This window comes from Lemur catta, chromosome 8 (genome assembly GCF_020740605.2).
Source record: "Lemur catta isolate mLemCat1 chromosome 8, mLemCat1.pri, whole genome shotgun sequence".
Lineage (NCBI taxonomy): Eukaryota > Metazoa > Chordata > Mammalia > Primates > Lemuridae > Lemur > Lemur catta.
In genome coordinates, this window is record NC_059135.1 from 71,054,938 (window position 1) to 71,071,438 (window position 16,501).

At 41.3% G+C, this 16,501-nt stretch overlaps 1 protein-coding gene across 1 annotated transcript; it reads left to right on the top strand.

Moving 5' to 3' along the window:
• The first annotated feature begins 6,028 nt into the window (after positions 1–6,028).
• On the top strand, positions 6,029–14,990 carry RBM43 (RNA binding motif protein 43). The gene is made up of 4 exons (XM_045558756.1): positions 6,029–6,220; positions 9,439–9,649; positions 13,031–13,119; positions 13,976–14,990. The coding sequence occupies exons 1-4, from the start codon at positions 6,218–6,220 to the stop codon at positions 14,726–14,728; spliced, it is 1,056 nt and encodes a 351-aa protein (XP_045414712.1). The 5' UTR covers positions 6,029–6,217; the 3' UTR covers positions 14,729–14,990.
• The last annotated feature ends 1,511 nt before the right edge of the window (positions 14,991–16,501 follow it).

The following is a 16,501-nucleotide window of genomic DNA, read 5'->3' on the forward strand; positions in this document are numbered from 1 at the left end:
GTATACAGGGATGGAAATGGAATAAGTGCAATAAACTGTGCTTGGAAAGGGAAAGGATGGGAGACACAGTGTTCACTTGGCCAAAGTGATTCTGAAATCCCATTGAGCAGATGTGTTTTCCATACCCCCAGGCTGTGGAATTTGGATTAGGCTGTGGTTCCAATCCCTGGAAATTCTTCTCTTGCTCATTGTCCCCACAGCACCTGAATGTTGTTTTTCCATTATTCTTCTTGGCCACATCTGGAAATGGGCATTTGAAATCTATTCTTCCTGGATCTGAAAAGCTTCTTCAGTATACTTCCTATGATCAAGATTTGGGACCAGAGTTTTTAAAGTTTTGAACAATCACAGTGTCTTTAGTCTGGGCTCATGGTTGTTTGGCTGGTACAACTGAAAAACTTAATTAGGTGTGTTATCTATTTTATTCCAGTCAGCTTATATGTGCTAATAGCCACACCCACAGTTCTTTTCTAGACTTACTTTTTATTTTTATTTATCTTTTGAGACAGGGTCTTGCTCTGCTGCCCAGACTGGAGAGCAGTGGTGGGATCATAGCTCACTGTAACCTTGAATTCCTGGACTCAAGCAATCCTCTTACCTCAGGCTCCTGAGTAGCTAGGACTACAGGCACATGCCACCATACCCAGATCATTTAAAAAATTTTTTTAATAGAGATGAAGTCTCACTATGTTGCCCAGGCTGGTCTTAGACTTCCAGTCTCAAGCTATCCTCCTGCCTGGGCCTCTCACAATGCTGGGATTATAGGCATGAGCCATCAGGCTGGGCCTAGACTTACTTTTTAGAGTTGCTGTAACTCTCTGCTTTCTTAGCCCCATGTTTCTATCCCTCTCTTCACTTAGCTGTGGGTACTTCAAGTCTATCAGTCTTTAGTAAGTGAGCCACACTTTTAGTATCTTTTCCTTAAGCCGTTTTGTCCAGTTGAAAGGGTTTATTAAATTCCACAACCTTAATTGGCATTTTTGCTCTGGGGGACCTTAATCTGTTCAGAGATTTAATTGATTTGATCACTGATTTTATTCTTGTCATAAAGCAGAGTTCTAATCAGTCTTTGTTACTTAAAGAACTTTTCAGTTTTACCTTTTATTGGGGAATGTGAAGTGCTATTTCTTCCAGTGCTACAAGTTGAAAGTCTGTATTGCTGGACTTCCCCTATTCTTTTTTATTTCTACTTTCAAATTGGCCAATTCTTTCCTAAGTTTATTTCTTTCTTGTATTACTTTGTCAAATGAACTGAATAATAACAGACATATACTACTAATTTTCTGTTTCCCACACTCTTTTTTTTTAAAAAAAAACTACAAGCTAATTAGGTGCATTATCTATCTTCCAAGCTATCATGTGATAATTTTACTAAGTGTTTTTCTACTATGGAATACGGATTACCATCCTTCTAATCCCTGATAACTGTTTTCTTATTACCTGCCACTTGGCCCTTAAGCCAAAGCCATGTATTTTGGGTAGTGTTGTAGACTATCTTTTTTTCTTCTGACCATAGAACTACTCCACGTCAGAATACCAATTTCGGTAGCAATCAGAACAGACTATGCGATGCTGGTGTGACAAATTATCTCCAAACTTCAGAGACCTAAATAAGACAAAGTTTTATTCCTTGCTTATGCTACATGTCCATGATGATTCAATGAAAAGATGTCTGTTCATGGTAGATGCTTAGGGACCCATGCTAATGGCAGCCACCATGTTTTTTTTTTTTTTTTGAGACAGAGTCTCGCTCTGTTGCCCGGGCTAGAGTGAGTGCCGTGGCATCAGCCTAGCTCACAGCAACCTCAAACTCCTGGGCTTAAGCGATCCTCCTGCCTCAGCCTCCCGAGTAGCTGGGACTACAGGCATGCACCACTATGCCCAACTAATTTTTTCTATATATATTTTTAGTTGGCCAGATAATTTCTTTCTATTTTTAGTAGAGACGGGGTCTCGCTCTTGCTCAGGCTGGTCTCGAACTCCTGAGCTCCAGCGATCCGCTCGCCTCGACCTCCCAGAGTGCTAGGATTACAGGCGTGAGCCACAGCGCCCGGCCATCAGCCACCATCTTTAGTTTTGCTGGATGTCATGCCAGAGGAAGAAAAGACCTTTGAAGGGTCTTTAACTGGCAATTACATTTTTGGTTCAGAAATGATACTTGTCACTTCTACTCACGACTCAGAACTAAGCATATGGCCCTACCTAACCATAAAGGAGCCTGGATGCTCACTCTTACCATATGTTTCGAAGGCAGGAAGCCAAAAGAAAGATGCTCATTCTTGAAAAATATACATACTAATAGTATAATGAAGATAATAAAAATCACCCAAAATCCACATTTTAATGTCCTCCTTTCTATTCTTTCCTCCCAATCATATCACATTTCATCTTGCAAATATACCCTCTGTTAGTTATTATTTCCCTATTTTTGGACATTAAATTTGTTTCCAATTTCTTCACATTTATAAATGTTATAATATATCCTTATGTGACTTGGTACACAAATCTTTTTCTGCAGTTCTGACCTTACTTTCAGGTGATAATTATTAGATTGAAGAGTAAAAAGTCTTCTAAGGGTCTTGATCCATGTGGCTGGAATTGCTTTCCAGAAAGATAGACATTGGTTTGTACTTTTCCTAACAGTGCAATAAAGGACTATCTCATTGCTCCCTTTCAGCATTGAGCACTTCTGCTCTAAAAATGATTTTCTCTTTATCCTATTTTTGGAAATTTTCATAAACATATCCCAGAGTTTTATGAAAATAGTTATCAAGATATAGGTAAAACTTCCATTAATGGGTTTTGTTTTTGTTTTTATGGTATCACATCTTAAAAATGTTAAGGAAAATGTTGACCAATTTGATTTTATTAAGGCTTCAAGACATAGAAAAGTATAGTGAGGGAAGAGGCCTTATAATTGGGGCTATAAGATATTAAAACAAGATTTTCTCTGATGCAGTTGTAGTTAGTAATAAGCTGCTAGAATTATTTTGCCACACTTGGGGTCCTGCTTTCTCAAGGGTGTTGAAATAGTTTGGCACATACAAGGTTAAAGGTTACTCTATGTCAGGTTCAATGGCATAGATGGGTTGATCAGCGTTCCCAACTCTAATCCTAGAACTCTCTTCATTTCCTGGAGAGGACTGAGAAAGACATTCAATATGAGCAAATATATGAAAAAGATATTTTTAGAGAGGGGCCAGGGTTATGTTGCCGCCCTACCCAACTGGGTTGTATCGCCTGCTGCACAGAGAGAAGCCAACACACTGAGGCAGTCAAGATTACAACGGAGAAAGGGTTTAATTCCACAGAGCGCGCTAAGCAGGAAGATAGAAGAAATTTCTCAATTCCATCTCTCTGAGAATTTGGGAAATGGGGTTTTTAAAGGTGGTTTGGTGGACAAAGGATTAGGCAATTGGGTTTGCTAATTGGTTAGGTCTGGGGCAAGATCATAGGGGTGAAGAAATCATCTTCTTGTGTTGTTTAGTTCCTCGGTTGGGGTCACAATTCCTGTTGAATCAATTTCTTGGTATGAGCCACAGGTCTGGGTGGGTCAGCCAATTCACTGGAACCCTGGGACCTGGAAGATATCTCAGAAACTACATTTAGGTTTCGAAAAGGTGATGTTATCTAAGGAGAAAGTTAAGTATCTTTATGACCAACAGGTATGTGAGTAGCAATTATGGGAAAGCAAACTAGGAGACAGTGACTGATTATTATCATTATTTTTAGTTATGCCTGTGCCCTTGCAAAGTTTAGGTACTTATCACAGTTCTCACCTTGCACCCCTTTATTAGTTTGTAAAGGGCGGTTTCAGTTATTAAGCTGGTATAACAGGATGGTAGATTAACTGGTAGGACAAATTAAGACTGGTGATCAGAGCCAGTCTCTTTGAAGAGGGGTCCTTCTAGCTAAGACCCAAATGACAGCAGGAGCCAGTCAAGTGAAGATCAGGGCAGAGCTATCCAGGCAGGGGCACAGTACAAATATCATGCAAACCTCCCAGGCTTGATGGCTACTTGTGTGGTTGGAGCAAAGGGTGAGGTCAGTGCTAGGGAATCTGGCTGGAGAAAGCCAGTCAGAGTCATTTTGGTCTCGTGGTGGGGAATGTGGACTTTATTTAGAGTGCAGTGGGAAAACAATGAAGTGTTTAAACAGAGGTCAAGCCTGATTTATAGACTTGTGGTTGCAAAAATGGACTGAGGAGCCAGGGAGGATGGAGACTGGATCAGGGTGGTGGCGGTGCAGTTGGAAAGAGTGACTGACACTGGGTGTTTTAGAGGGCCAGTTTTGATGGGTTGTACTAATAAGGATGAGGAAAAGAGAAATCAAGGAAGCCAACCGAGTCACGAGCTCATGGCCGGATAAAACTGCCATCTCCTGAAGGGGGAGAAAGGGAGGACGGAGAGTTCTGCTTGGTCTTGTTAAATTTCAGATGCTCCTTAGACATTCACATGGGCTCTTAGATATATGAATTTGGAGATTAAAACATAAATTGGGGAATTACACATAGATCTACTTCATTGTTTTAAAATCTTCATAGCCTTGTGCCTTGCAGATGTACCACCAGCCATATAATAAATATCTCTAGTCATTGATAAACTAGGTAGATCTCAGTTTATAAAAAAATATTACCTGTATTACAAGCAATGCACAATTAAAATTTCTGTCCAATATCTTAGTGCAATTTATGCACTAGAACTTCAGTTGCAGTTCTAAGAGTGGAATTGCTAAGTCTATGTGCATTGTTACAATGTTTTTGCCCTTTACATTTTGAAAAGGGCCAAAATCTTTAGAAATGCATGCACCTATCTATGCTTGCACACTGGTGCTTTCTTACACTCAGGGTAACACTGGGTATTATCACACTTTTCAATTTTGCCAATCTAATTGAGGAAAAATGGTATCTCATTATGATTTTAATTTATATTTCTTTACTAAGAATGGATTGAGCTTCTTCATATCTGCCATCCATCTTGCCTTTCTTCTTCATGCATCCTTTGATTTGATTTTGAAGCTTGTACGTAGATTCCCTGTATCCCCGTAGGCGCCAGACTCAGGGGTCCAACATCAAGTGGACAAGGTGGTGAGCTCTGTTGGTAGGGATGGCCGCTTTCGTCCTGTGCTCTGCGCTCCTGGCCAAGGACTCCTGAGCTGGGCTGGGAAGGTGAGGAGCACACGGGCAGGGGGTGGGGTACGCGGAGGAGAAGGCACAGGTGTGGTGTGGGGGAAGGGGCAGAAGGCTGGGGGGATATCATTAATAATAATAAGGGCGCAGGAAAGCCATACAGATTTCACTGACTGCAGATTTGTTGTTGTTGCTTTTTTTTTTTTTTAAGAAAAACTTCAGTTGCTATTGCAAAAATCATCTGCATGAAGCAGAACTTGGTTTCAATAACATTAGTAGAGAATACGTTCTAGAAAGTGGAGGTAATTGGCTGTAAAATTCTGGCAGCTGTTTAACAGAACAGTTTCAGATGGTTAGGTTGAGGCCAACACCTAATGAGGACGACAGCCTTGTCTATGGGGAATTTTGAATAATACCTGGAGAAATATTACACGGCACATAAACCAAATTGAATTGTTTTCACAAGTGTTGGGAAGCTTCATGTAGTAAACGGTTTTTTCCACATGCACTTCAATTTCATTGCATGAGTGGCATAGAACACCTGAACACGGAAGAGAGCACTCATGTAAGATATTTAACACCTTTATATAATAGTGCACGCGATTCAAAATGATTTCGCAATCATTACACCTAGGGCTTCTGCAACCACAAGGTCACGGTCATGGAATGCATGGGACCCAGTATCAACATCCAGAAAGCAGCCACCACCTTTTATGTATGTTCTCTGCATTTTTCCTTCATTAACTCTGCCGTTGCTGCCGCTTCTTACCAAAACAGATAAAAACAAAATCGTAATCACTGACTCATCACCCAGAGAATTCCCCAAGTCCTGCTGGGGAATCCTTCGGGCCTCTCTGCAGCGTGCTTTCCAAAGTTGCACAAGTGCCCAGGGCGTCTGGGCCGGTGCTGGCGGCGGCCCTTTCCAGGGCGAGCTCCCGAGGGGCCGCCCTCTTGTCCAACAGTCTCCCGGGGAGCGGGAACCAAAAACCGAAACCAAAACCTGCCTGCTCTGCCCCCTCCCCGCCGCCCGCGCTCCGCCGGCCCGGGGCTTCCTGCCGGCCGCCGCCGAGGGCGCGTTTCTTCTCCGCCATGGCAAGTTGTTTTGGCTTTGGGTTTTGCGGCGCAGGTCCGTGCGGGTACCGTCGCCAGGTGCCCCCAGCAGGGCGCGGAGCCTGGCGGAAAGGGCCAGCGTGCGGGCGGGGCGGGGCGGTGACGCCCGAAGTCGCGGCCGGCCCGGCGGCCCCGCCCCGCTGCCCGGGCGCCGGGGACTCCGCTCTTTCGTCGGGGAGTCGCTTGGCTGCCCATGTTAGGGCTGAACTGTTGCCCTCCCACTGTTGGGGGAACAGAAATGGACAGAGGACCCAGAAAGGGAGGCCGGAGCTCCCTTCTGGAAAGGGCTAGTGAGAACGAACTCGAGCCCGGGACTAAGCTAGGGGGGCGCGCTGATGTCTTCTGCCTTAGTGGGAATTCTCTTCTGTGGGCTTAGTGCTTTCTCCAGAGACACAAAGGGCCCTGTGTTTTCACCATCTGTGCTGGCTGGGAAGAAGAGCTAGCAAATTCAAGATTTAGCCTTCTGTGTTCGGTGTTCCCCCCCTTCCTCCCCCAATCAAGCGCTTTGAAAGGCTTGGCAGGGCCTGTAATTCCTGGTCTGAAATGCTGGCGTCCCGGAAATGTAGAAGCAGTTGTGCGATGCAAATGCCTTCTTGTTTACCTGATGGCAGTAAAGCCATCCTCGTTGAAAATAACTGATTTTGAGAAAAGAAATATAAACAAATGCAGTGGATTAATCTTCTAATTACTTTTTCCTAGTGCCTTACTTACACAAATAAACAGTTTTTCTTGATACCTTTTCGCTTTCTGATACGACGGCCAAAAGTCTCTTATAACACAACATCGATGGAGGGAAAAGTGCCGTCGCCTTAACATCTCTTGCCTACACTGCTGCTCTTGTTCCAAAATCCTTGAAAGGACTTTCTCTAGGAAATTTCCTTTTCTTTTTAATCATGGATAGAAGAGATTGATAATTGTTCAAAATTGCTCATAATTGACCTCAGTAAAATTATATATGTTAGCTTTACTTTTTCCAACCCATGAATGAAAGTTAAGGAAGAATACTGGCAGGTCATTAAAATACTAATTTATTAGAAGATTCATCACAATTAGTTCTTACAAAACAGGACTACACCTTTATGTTTTGTTCTCCTACAAATATTGGCTGGGAGAGAAGTTCTTTTGATTTTAAAGATAAATTACATTTAGACACTTGAATAAAAAGGCATAGTATTTGTACTGATGAGGGCATAGAGGTGGAGGAAGATTTTTCTGAATTTAAATTGATTGAAAGTTTGTCTTTGGCATTGTTGAGGTGCAAAAAATGATTTCCCAAGAGACATATAACCAAATGCAGTGAATGAATCTAATAATTGCTTCCTAGTGCCTTACTTACAAAAATAGTTTTTCTTTATACTCTTTGTTTTCTGATATGATGTTATGCCTTTATTCTTACACTGACAGGGTTGAGTGTTTCCATTTTATTCTGTAAACATATTTAAGTCTTCAGTATTTTGAAGACTTAGCAGGTTTAGTCTAAAAGTTAGAAACCAATAATAGTGTTTATGTTATTACGTAACCAGTAAATATTGTTCCTAGCAGGGCCTAATTAATAGTGATAGTATGCTGTGATTCCTTTTTCTCCTATTGGTCTAATGTTATGTGTATTTTTCCTTTTCTACTCAGGAAAATGTTTCCAGCAGCTGGGTCAAATGGATTTTCTTTTCTTTTGCATTCCTTAATTTACTCAAAATCATGCCACACTTTGGTTTGCTTATTATCTTTAAGCTGGGGCCCCTTCGAATGCCAGAAATCGGGGAGAACTTGCTCTGGGGTGTGCATGCTAGCAGGTCAGGTTCTCCCTAGAGTGTTCGTGAGTGTTCAGGCTTTTTAAATTTTTTTTTGAAGTAAAATAATCCTCAATTTTTTTTCCCTGTGGTTTTGGCCTAGCTGCCTTCATTGCAGTGTGTTCTGTGTGTACTCAAGTTTGTGCGCATAAACATCGGGAATGTGGGGAGACAACTGGAGCAGTTATTTTACCAATAGCCTTTCAATAAACCCTTGCTTTTGGTCCCTTTTTTCCTTCCTGAGGTTCGACTTTGCAGGTTGTTGCCTTTCCACTGCAACCTCTTTTCCTTATTCCGAGTTAGTTCCTTCCCTCTGTCTTATCCTTCCGTATACTTCTAAGTATTTTCAGTTTTCCAGAAATTTGTTGAAATCTATGTTGATTGCTCCCCTTAACAGTGTTTATTCTTTCTTTCTTTTTTTTTTTTTTAATTCTTTTGGTCTCATTTTAAGGGGTTCTTGGGATAGAGAGGACCTTGTGTGTGTACTTAGACGGTCTTCTTAACCTGGGAGGTCAGAAGTAGTTTGCTTTTCTCCAGTGGAGCCCCACTCTGAGTACAGAGGCCTCTGGACTGAGAGCCCAAACTCCATTACTCCAGCCATGAGACATCCTGTCCTTCCTTGGGTATTTTATGTTTGAGCTCTGGTATAATCAGGCTGGACTAACTGCACAAAAATTGGGGGAAGCTTATAGGTCCACTTCCCTAAATGGGCTTTGTGGACAAATTTAGGATAATATAAGAAGTTCAAAGAGAGTGAGTCCAAGGAAGCTTCTGTTTTCAGTTGGTACTCTGTTCCCAGCATGGTGGTGGCAGGGTCTGCGTAGGACGTACTTGGCTGTAGTTGAACTTCATCTCAGATATGTGCTGGAAGACAGGATTTACTGCATCACTGTCCCCATGTTACTGCTGGGTTTTTTGGGGTTTTTTTGGCTTTTTTTAATGGTGACTTTTCCCTCTTCTGACAATAAAGAAGGGGATCTGTTTCTTACTGGCTTATGTACTTTGGACTGTACAATCAAGAAAACGTGCCACCATCTCCAAACTACCATGCTTTGTGGTTAGTTTGACTTTTTTAAAATTTTAGAATTTATATCTCTTGATCTTTTTCAGTAACTTCTGCCATTATTTGTAAGCCTTCCTAAAATCAGACAAATATTAATCAGTATTTTCTACTTACTAAAAAAGGGGGTCCACTTTTTATATTTAACTTTCAAATTCGTAGAGTTTATGTTGGTATATGGTGTGAGGCAGGGATCTATCTCTTCCCTCCCCACACACCTCTTTTTAAAAGTATCCAGCCAGTTATACTAGTGCCTTTATTGAATAAGATAGTCTCTCCCACTGGAGTGTGATGTTGTCTTTATTAAGTAGAGTCTTAAATTTTTAAAGAGCATTCTACTGTTTCTCTTATAGGCATCAGTTTTGAATCTCAAGGAATCCAAAGCTTCTGAAAGAACAATTGTCGTTGGTGGTCTTCCGGTTGACTTTTTAAGTGCTCGATTATTGGTCTTATTAGTGAAGAGTTACTTCGAAGATATTAAGAGTGAAGGTGGAGAAGTTGAAGATGTGATATATCCAACAAAAACCAAGGGAATTGCATATGTAATATTCAAAGAAAAAAAAGGTATTTCTGAATCAAATTTTTGTAATCTTAGAAATACTTCTTCAATGAAGTTAAAAATTGCATTTCATTAAAATGATTCATGGGGTTGATGAATTGTAGCTTTTTAAAAAATTATTTTATTCTGAATATAAAAGTGGCATAGTAATGCATTTGCAAGAATAGATGTGAAAATGGCTTTTGATAACATTGCTAGTGACTGGCAGATTCTTGAAAACTGTTTTTTCTTTATTTTGAATCAAGAATGATTTTTATATGCAATGTTCTTTTACTTTTTTTTTTTTTTTTTTTTTGAGACAGAGTCTTGCTCTGTTGCCCGGCTAGAGTGCCGTGGCGTCAGCCTAGCTCACAGCAACCTCAAACTCCTGGGCTTAAGCAATCCTTCTGCCTTAGCCTCCTGAGTAGCTGGGACTACAGGCATGCGCCACCATGCCTGGCTAATTTTTTCTATATGTATATTTTTAGCTGTCCAGCTAATTTCTTTCTATTTTTATAGAGACGGGGTCTTGATCTTGCTTAGGCTGGTCTCGAACTCGTGACCTCGAGCGATCCACTCAAACAATCCGCCTGCCTCGGCCTCCCAGAGTGCTAGGATTACAGGCGTGAGCCACCACGCCCAGCCCAATGTTCTTTTAAATTTCGACTAATCCCATGGAATTGCAGTAGTCTTCATTATATTAAAAGCTGGAAGTCCACTAGTTGCTCTTCAAGACCATGAACAGACTGGCTATTTGATCCCTTTTCACTTTGGCTATTTTTAAGAATAGGAGCTATTGTTTTGGATTCCTATCTGAGAGTTACATGGATTCACTCCTGGGTACAGGAGATAAGAAACAGTTAATTCATAACTTTTATATTAACCAGTGTAGTAAAAAACAAAGCTCACACACTCACACACACACACATACACACACACAAAAGCCTTTCCTTGAATGAACCCTGCCTGAATAAAACAATGAAAGAAAAATAAAAATAAAATTAACGGTATGTAGTCTAATTCGTAAATGAATGAATATTGAAATAATACCCACTGTGTGTATATTTTAAGGCTTTATGTAGTTTTAATTGTTCTGCTTGTTCTGTGGTTATGTCTAAGACTGTAGTATATAATTCTCTTCAAAGTATATCAAGTATTGTGAATGCTTTGGTTCAGATGTGTCAAATTAACAGTAAAATAACAAATATACCACTCAACAAATATACCACATTTATCTTGGGATAAAAGTGATACATTTTATTGTAGAAAACTTGTAAAATACAGAAACAGAGAAGAAAACCATGACAAAAATATATATAATCTCATAAACAAGATAACTACTTTGGGAATTTCCAGGTGGCTTCAACTATATAATTATACTTCTGCTTCTCCTTGTTCAAACCAACAAATGGATATTCTGATATAGTATCTGCTTTATTACTGATAAAGTTGAATTGAGAAATATAGCTTAGATCTGAGATCAGATGGAGCCATTCTGTTCCCTCCCCCCATCCCTGACATGGGTGGGGAAGTTGGGGTCTGCAGAGCACACATACCCCTCCAGCCATGAAGGTGGTGGCGTTCTTTACAGCTTAGTGCTGGCAGGATAAATTGCCAGAGAAAGACGAGTCTCCATGCCAGCCTCTTGGAGGTGAAAGTACCACATAGGGGTAGGAGCAGAGGAAGAAACGTTGCTCTGCTTGAGGGAAGGATTTTCAGTGCCTTTAGCTGTCATCTTTAGTTAAGTCATTCCCTCTCAATGGGGATGTTCAGGTAAGGATGGTGGGAAGGGCTTTTTATTCTTTCTCTAAGGGTATGGTAGTGTTGTTGGAAGTTAATTTTTTAAAAAAAAATTTTTATAGAGACAGGACCTTACTATGTTGCCCAGGTTGATCTCGAACTCCTGGCCTCCAGTGATCCTCCCACCTCAGCCTCCCAGAGTGCTGGGATGAAGGGCATGAGCCACCTTGCCCGGCCTGGATGTTAATATTTATATGTTGAATTGGTAACTCAGAGAAAGAGAGGGCTCACTCATCCATTTGCAAATATTTCTTGAGTACCGATGATTTGGCAGGCAACATTCTAGGCCCTGAGGTTACAGGAATGAATGAAATAGGCAAAATCTTTTCTTTCATGAAACATGCATCTGTGGGAGTGGACAGATACTAAACAGAGGAGTATATGTTATGTTGGGTACTGTATTTACATGTAACATTTATATATATGTTTATATGTTAATATATAAATGCTGCGAAGAAATGTGAAGAAGAATAAAGGTAAGTATGAGATGGGGAATGCTGTTTCGATAGGGTGGGATGGGTAATGGTCTGTTTAGAAGACATTCGAGCAGAGACCTAAATGAAGTGAGGGAATGATTCATGCAGGTAAGTGGGAAGAACATTCTAGGCCAAGGGAAGGACTGGTACTTGTGGGGGAGGGGAGCATGCTGGGTTGTTTGGAAGAATAGCAAGGAGGCCTGTGTGCCCACAGGGGATGAGCAGGGGCGAGGGGGAGGAGGTGTGGCTAGATGGGGAGCCGGGCCGGTCTAGGCTCAGTAACTTCTGGGTTATGACAGCATGTCTGGGATTTTATTCTGGGTGAGATGGAGGATTTTGAACAGGGGATTGACCAGAGGGGACTGATGAGTCTAGCAGCTGTGCGTGACAGGGTGGCAGCAGGGAAGGGGACGGGAACTGGGGGCTATTTGGAACTTGCTGGTGATTAGAGGTCATTTTCAGAGGTGGAGAAGACTGGGGATAGAGTACATTGGGGAGGGGGATGGTTATCAAGAGTTGAGCTTTGGTCAGTGAGACGAGTGTTAGTATAAGGAAGTAGAGATTTCTACAGGCAGAAGGGAGAAGGTTGAGGCTGAGGGTAGAATTTCGAAAGCCATACGTATAGAGGTGGTGTCTAAAGCCATGCAAATTGTTGAGATCACCCAGGGGGTGCGTTTAAGTGAAAAAAAGAAGTAGGAGGCCCAAGGTCTGGGGCTTCTCAACATCTAGGGGACAAGAATTGGAGGATAAGGAAGGAGACTGTGTGTGCCAGCCATTGAGTTAGGAGGAAAACCAGGACAGTGTTGTTATGTGCAAAAAGGTGAAGTCTCCTGTGGCCATGATTAGCAGAGTGGGGGATGTACTTTTAGGTTTTTGTTTTCTACTCATGTATATACCCCATGTGTTTCCAAAAATGTGATAAGGATCCTATGTACACATAAAATGAATTTTACTATGTTAAAGTGCAAGGAAAAAGCTTTTGAATGTTGACTTTAGAGAAAAAATGTAGAAAAACATCTTAGACATTCTAAATATCTAATATTTAATAGTATGTCTCTATTATTATTCACATTAAAATAATTATGAGTGTATCATGCCACAAACACTTCTGATGCCAACGTTTCCATTTAGTTGCAGAGAATGTCATCAGAAAACAGGAAGACCAGCTACCAGGGCAGGTTGGAGGTGTTCGTTTCCAAGTCTCTCGCTTTGATGTTGAGGTAAGGTGTGATGCTGAAGCTCGGGGTCCCATGTCTGTTTCCAAGTCTTTCCTATGTAAGGAGACACAGAGCGCTCTCACCCCATGACTTCTAGGAAAGGAAATGCAACCCCCCTAACCCGAATCAGTGTTAAAAGCCAAATCTATCTATTGCAATTTTGGTCACTGCCTTATCTGTTTCTGTCTTTCTGTGTGTCCCTCTTAATGCTTTTCAAGTAAGAATAAGCTTTTATACTGTTGTGAATGATGTCAGGCACCAATCTGAAGACTTATTCTGGGGAAAAAAAATTTAGAATGAACATTAAAAAGGAGCATCGAAGAGACAGGAAAGGTGGATATACAAGGAAAAAGTTAAAATTCAAAGCACTGGCTGACTAACTTTATCGTGGAAGAAACTCAGGGTTGTGTGCAGCCATCTAATGAACTTCAGACTGAGGGTGGGGACAACTCTAGGGAAACCCCTATCCATAGAGCAGAGCCAGAGCTGTTTATATTAATGGATTCTGCGTAAGACTTTGTTTCAGAACAGCACTCTGCCTCTAAAAATTATTTGACTGCTTCTGTTTTGGGGTATGTGGCGAGAGGCTGTGAATCCCCAAATGAACAACATGGGATCCCTTTGATGGGCAGCTCTGGTACACAAAGCCAGGAAGACTGGGTTAGGCAATTGGGGTCTGGTTTAGGGAATTGGGGCCTGGTTTAGGGCAACTGCTGTGGAGACAAGAAAGTGGCAGAAAAGAACGTATTTGTTCTGATGCTCATTAAAGTAAAAAAAAAAAAAAAAAAAAAAAAGAACATATTTGTGTAGTCTGCTCCATTAGGCAGTGAGGTTTTAATTTTTCTCTTTTTAATTTTAGGTCTTCAGCTCTGTAAATGCTACCCTTGATCTTTCTGTTTTTCGGAGTCAAGTTATTCTAGAGAGTCTGGTAATGGACTTGAAAAAGAAAATCCCAGCGTTAAGCTTTGGTCCTTTGAAACACAATGGAAGAATCTCCGTGGAAGGATCATTTCTGGATATCAAGAAGCTCAAAGAGTCTTTGCTATTGAAAGCAAGGTTTCTTTTAGATAAAACCAGGAATTTTACCAGTGAGGGGAGAAAATGGAATAGACAAAGCCCCCAAAGGAATCCACAGAAAAGTCCTAAGTCTCTGGAGTCACTCAGGCCCTTAGTACCTGAGACAGCTAGAAGCAGAGAAATGCTTGTGCTCGACACAGACGTTTTCCTTTACCTGAAACAGAAGTGTGAATTTTATGAAAGCACACTGAACAAATTCCATATTCGAACGCAGGAGAGAGAGGAGGGTGGGATCACCACAGTTTTGCTAAAACCAGTTTGTTGTCAGCCTAACGAGACAAAACATGTAAAAGAGCTCATTGAGAAACGGTCTTCTGCTCTTCACTTAAAGCTTAGAAAAGAGACATTTATTTTGGAAGGAAAGGAAAATAGAGAGAGAAAAAAAATTAAGCAGGCATGTGAACAGTTAGGTTCGAGGTACCCTGAGGTTCTGATTAACTTTCACAGGACACATGTTGACATTATAGGATCCTCTTCTGACACTTACCTATTTAAAAAAGAGGTCATGAAATTAATAGGGCAAAAGGTTAGTTAATAAAATCTCAGCAATAGTAATGATAATGGCTGCTTTCCTTTACCGAGCAGGGACCATGCTGTATACGAGACTAGCTTTACACACCTTATCTCATTTAATCCTTATGACCATCCTTCATCATGCTAGGGGAAGAAAGTAGGATTTGGAGCTGTTGAACACTTACCTGAAGTTATCCACCTGACGACAAATGAGGCTGGGGCTTCACCCAGTCTATCTGATTACAAAGATAATATCTAAGGAATAAAATTTTGAAAAAAACTCACCAAACTTTGAATGAATCTTACTTTCTCTGCAACTCCAAATTATTAGAAAAAGAATTAGCCCTAACATATGACAAGTTTGGGTGATTGTTATTATGGCATTGGCAATGTTTTAACATTTACAAAGTTTGCATTTACTCCATACAGAGTTAGAGTACTGGCAAAAATCACTTGGGAAACTACTTAGATAAAAGGTATTTCTGATTCTGGTACATTCCATTGCTACAAGGCTGCTGGACATGAGGGACATTTTTACTGCCACTGTTGTTGAAACCATAAGGGAGTTTCGGTCTAGGTCCAGTTACTTGTTGCACAAAGATCCAATTATTCAGACACTAGGAATTGCTAAAGAAGAAAGAAATTTTTTAATCTGACAGATGTCCTGTTGGGAGAATGGGAGAACCTGCCTGAAATCTGTCTCTCCAACTAATGGAGAGCATGGGCTTTTTAAGGAGGGGCCACGTGCCTTGGGACAGGTGGTGGTGGAACTAACAAGGGGCTACATGCATTGAGGGAAGGTTGTGGGCGATGGTGAATCTTGGGGTCAGGAAGTCTGCCCTGGGGCCTTCAGAATCTTAGCTCCTTTGTCTTGCAGAAAATCCATCATTTCTGGGAAACAACTCAAAAAGTCAAGTAGTTAGAGGATTATAAAAAGCATATAGGGGTCATTGAAATTTGCTCATAGAGCCAATACCACTACTTATAAGTGCTTACATAAAATATTGATTCTCTTGTTATAATTATGAAAGTGGATCGTAGGAATTGGGTCATTCTTGTCACACCCAACTAAAACAGTATAAAAGAAGCCAGGGGGGAAAAGTACCCTGGGGCACGTAACATTGCTCCAAGAATATAATTCTCTGTGAGCCTCACCACTGAAACTGCTTGCTGTAACCTGAAACCAGTTTTATCTTTAGCTGCTGAGATAACTTGCTGCAACTCTAGGACTAATTTACCTACTGCCATGGTCCATCATTCAGAGCTTGCCAGCTCCCCAAAGCTTTACTGATACCAATGAACTTTCCCACATAACATTCTTCTTTTTTTTCTTTTTATTTTGAGACAGAGTCTCACTCTGTTGCCCTGAAGAGTACTGTGGCGTCAGCCTACCTCACAGCAACCTCAGAGTTCTGGGCTCAAGTGATCCTCGTGCCTCAGCCTCCCGAGTAGCTGGGACTACAGGTGTGCACCACCCTGCCTGGCTAATTCTTTCTAGTAGAGACAGGGTTTTGCTTTTGCTCAGGCTGGTCTCGAGCTCCTGACCTCAAGAGATGTCCCCCCCCCCCCCCCCCCCCCCCCCCCCCCCCCCCCCGCCGCTAGGACTACAGGTGTAAGCTATCACGCCCGGCCTCTGAGCAACTTTTGTGCTTTAAATTTATTATAGGGCTTTGTACTTAGTAAGCATCTAATAAATATATCTTCATTGGTCCAGGAATTTTCTTTTTGTGCTATATAGTCTTCTCCCTTGTCAATGTCATAGTACTAGTATTAATTTCTTACTCCCATGTTAGAA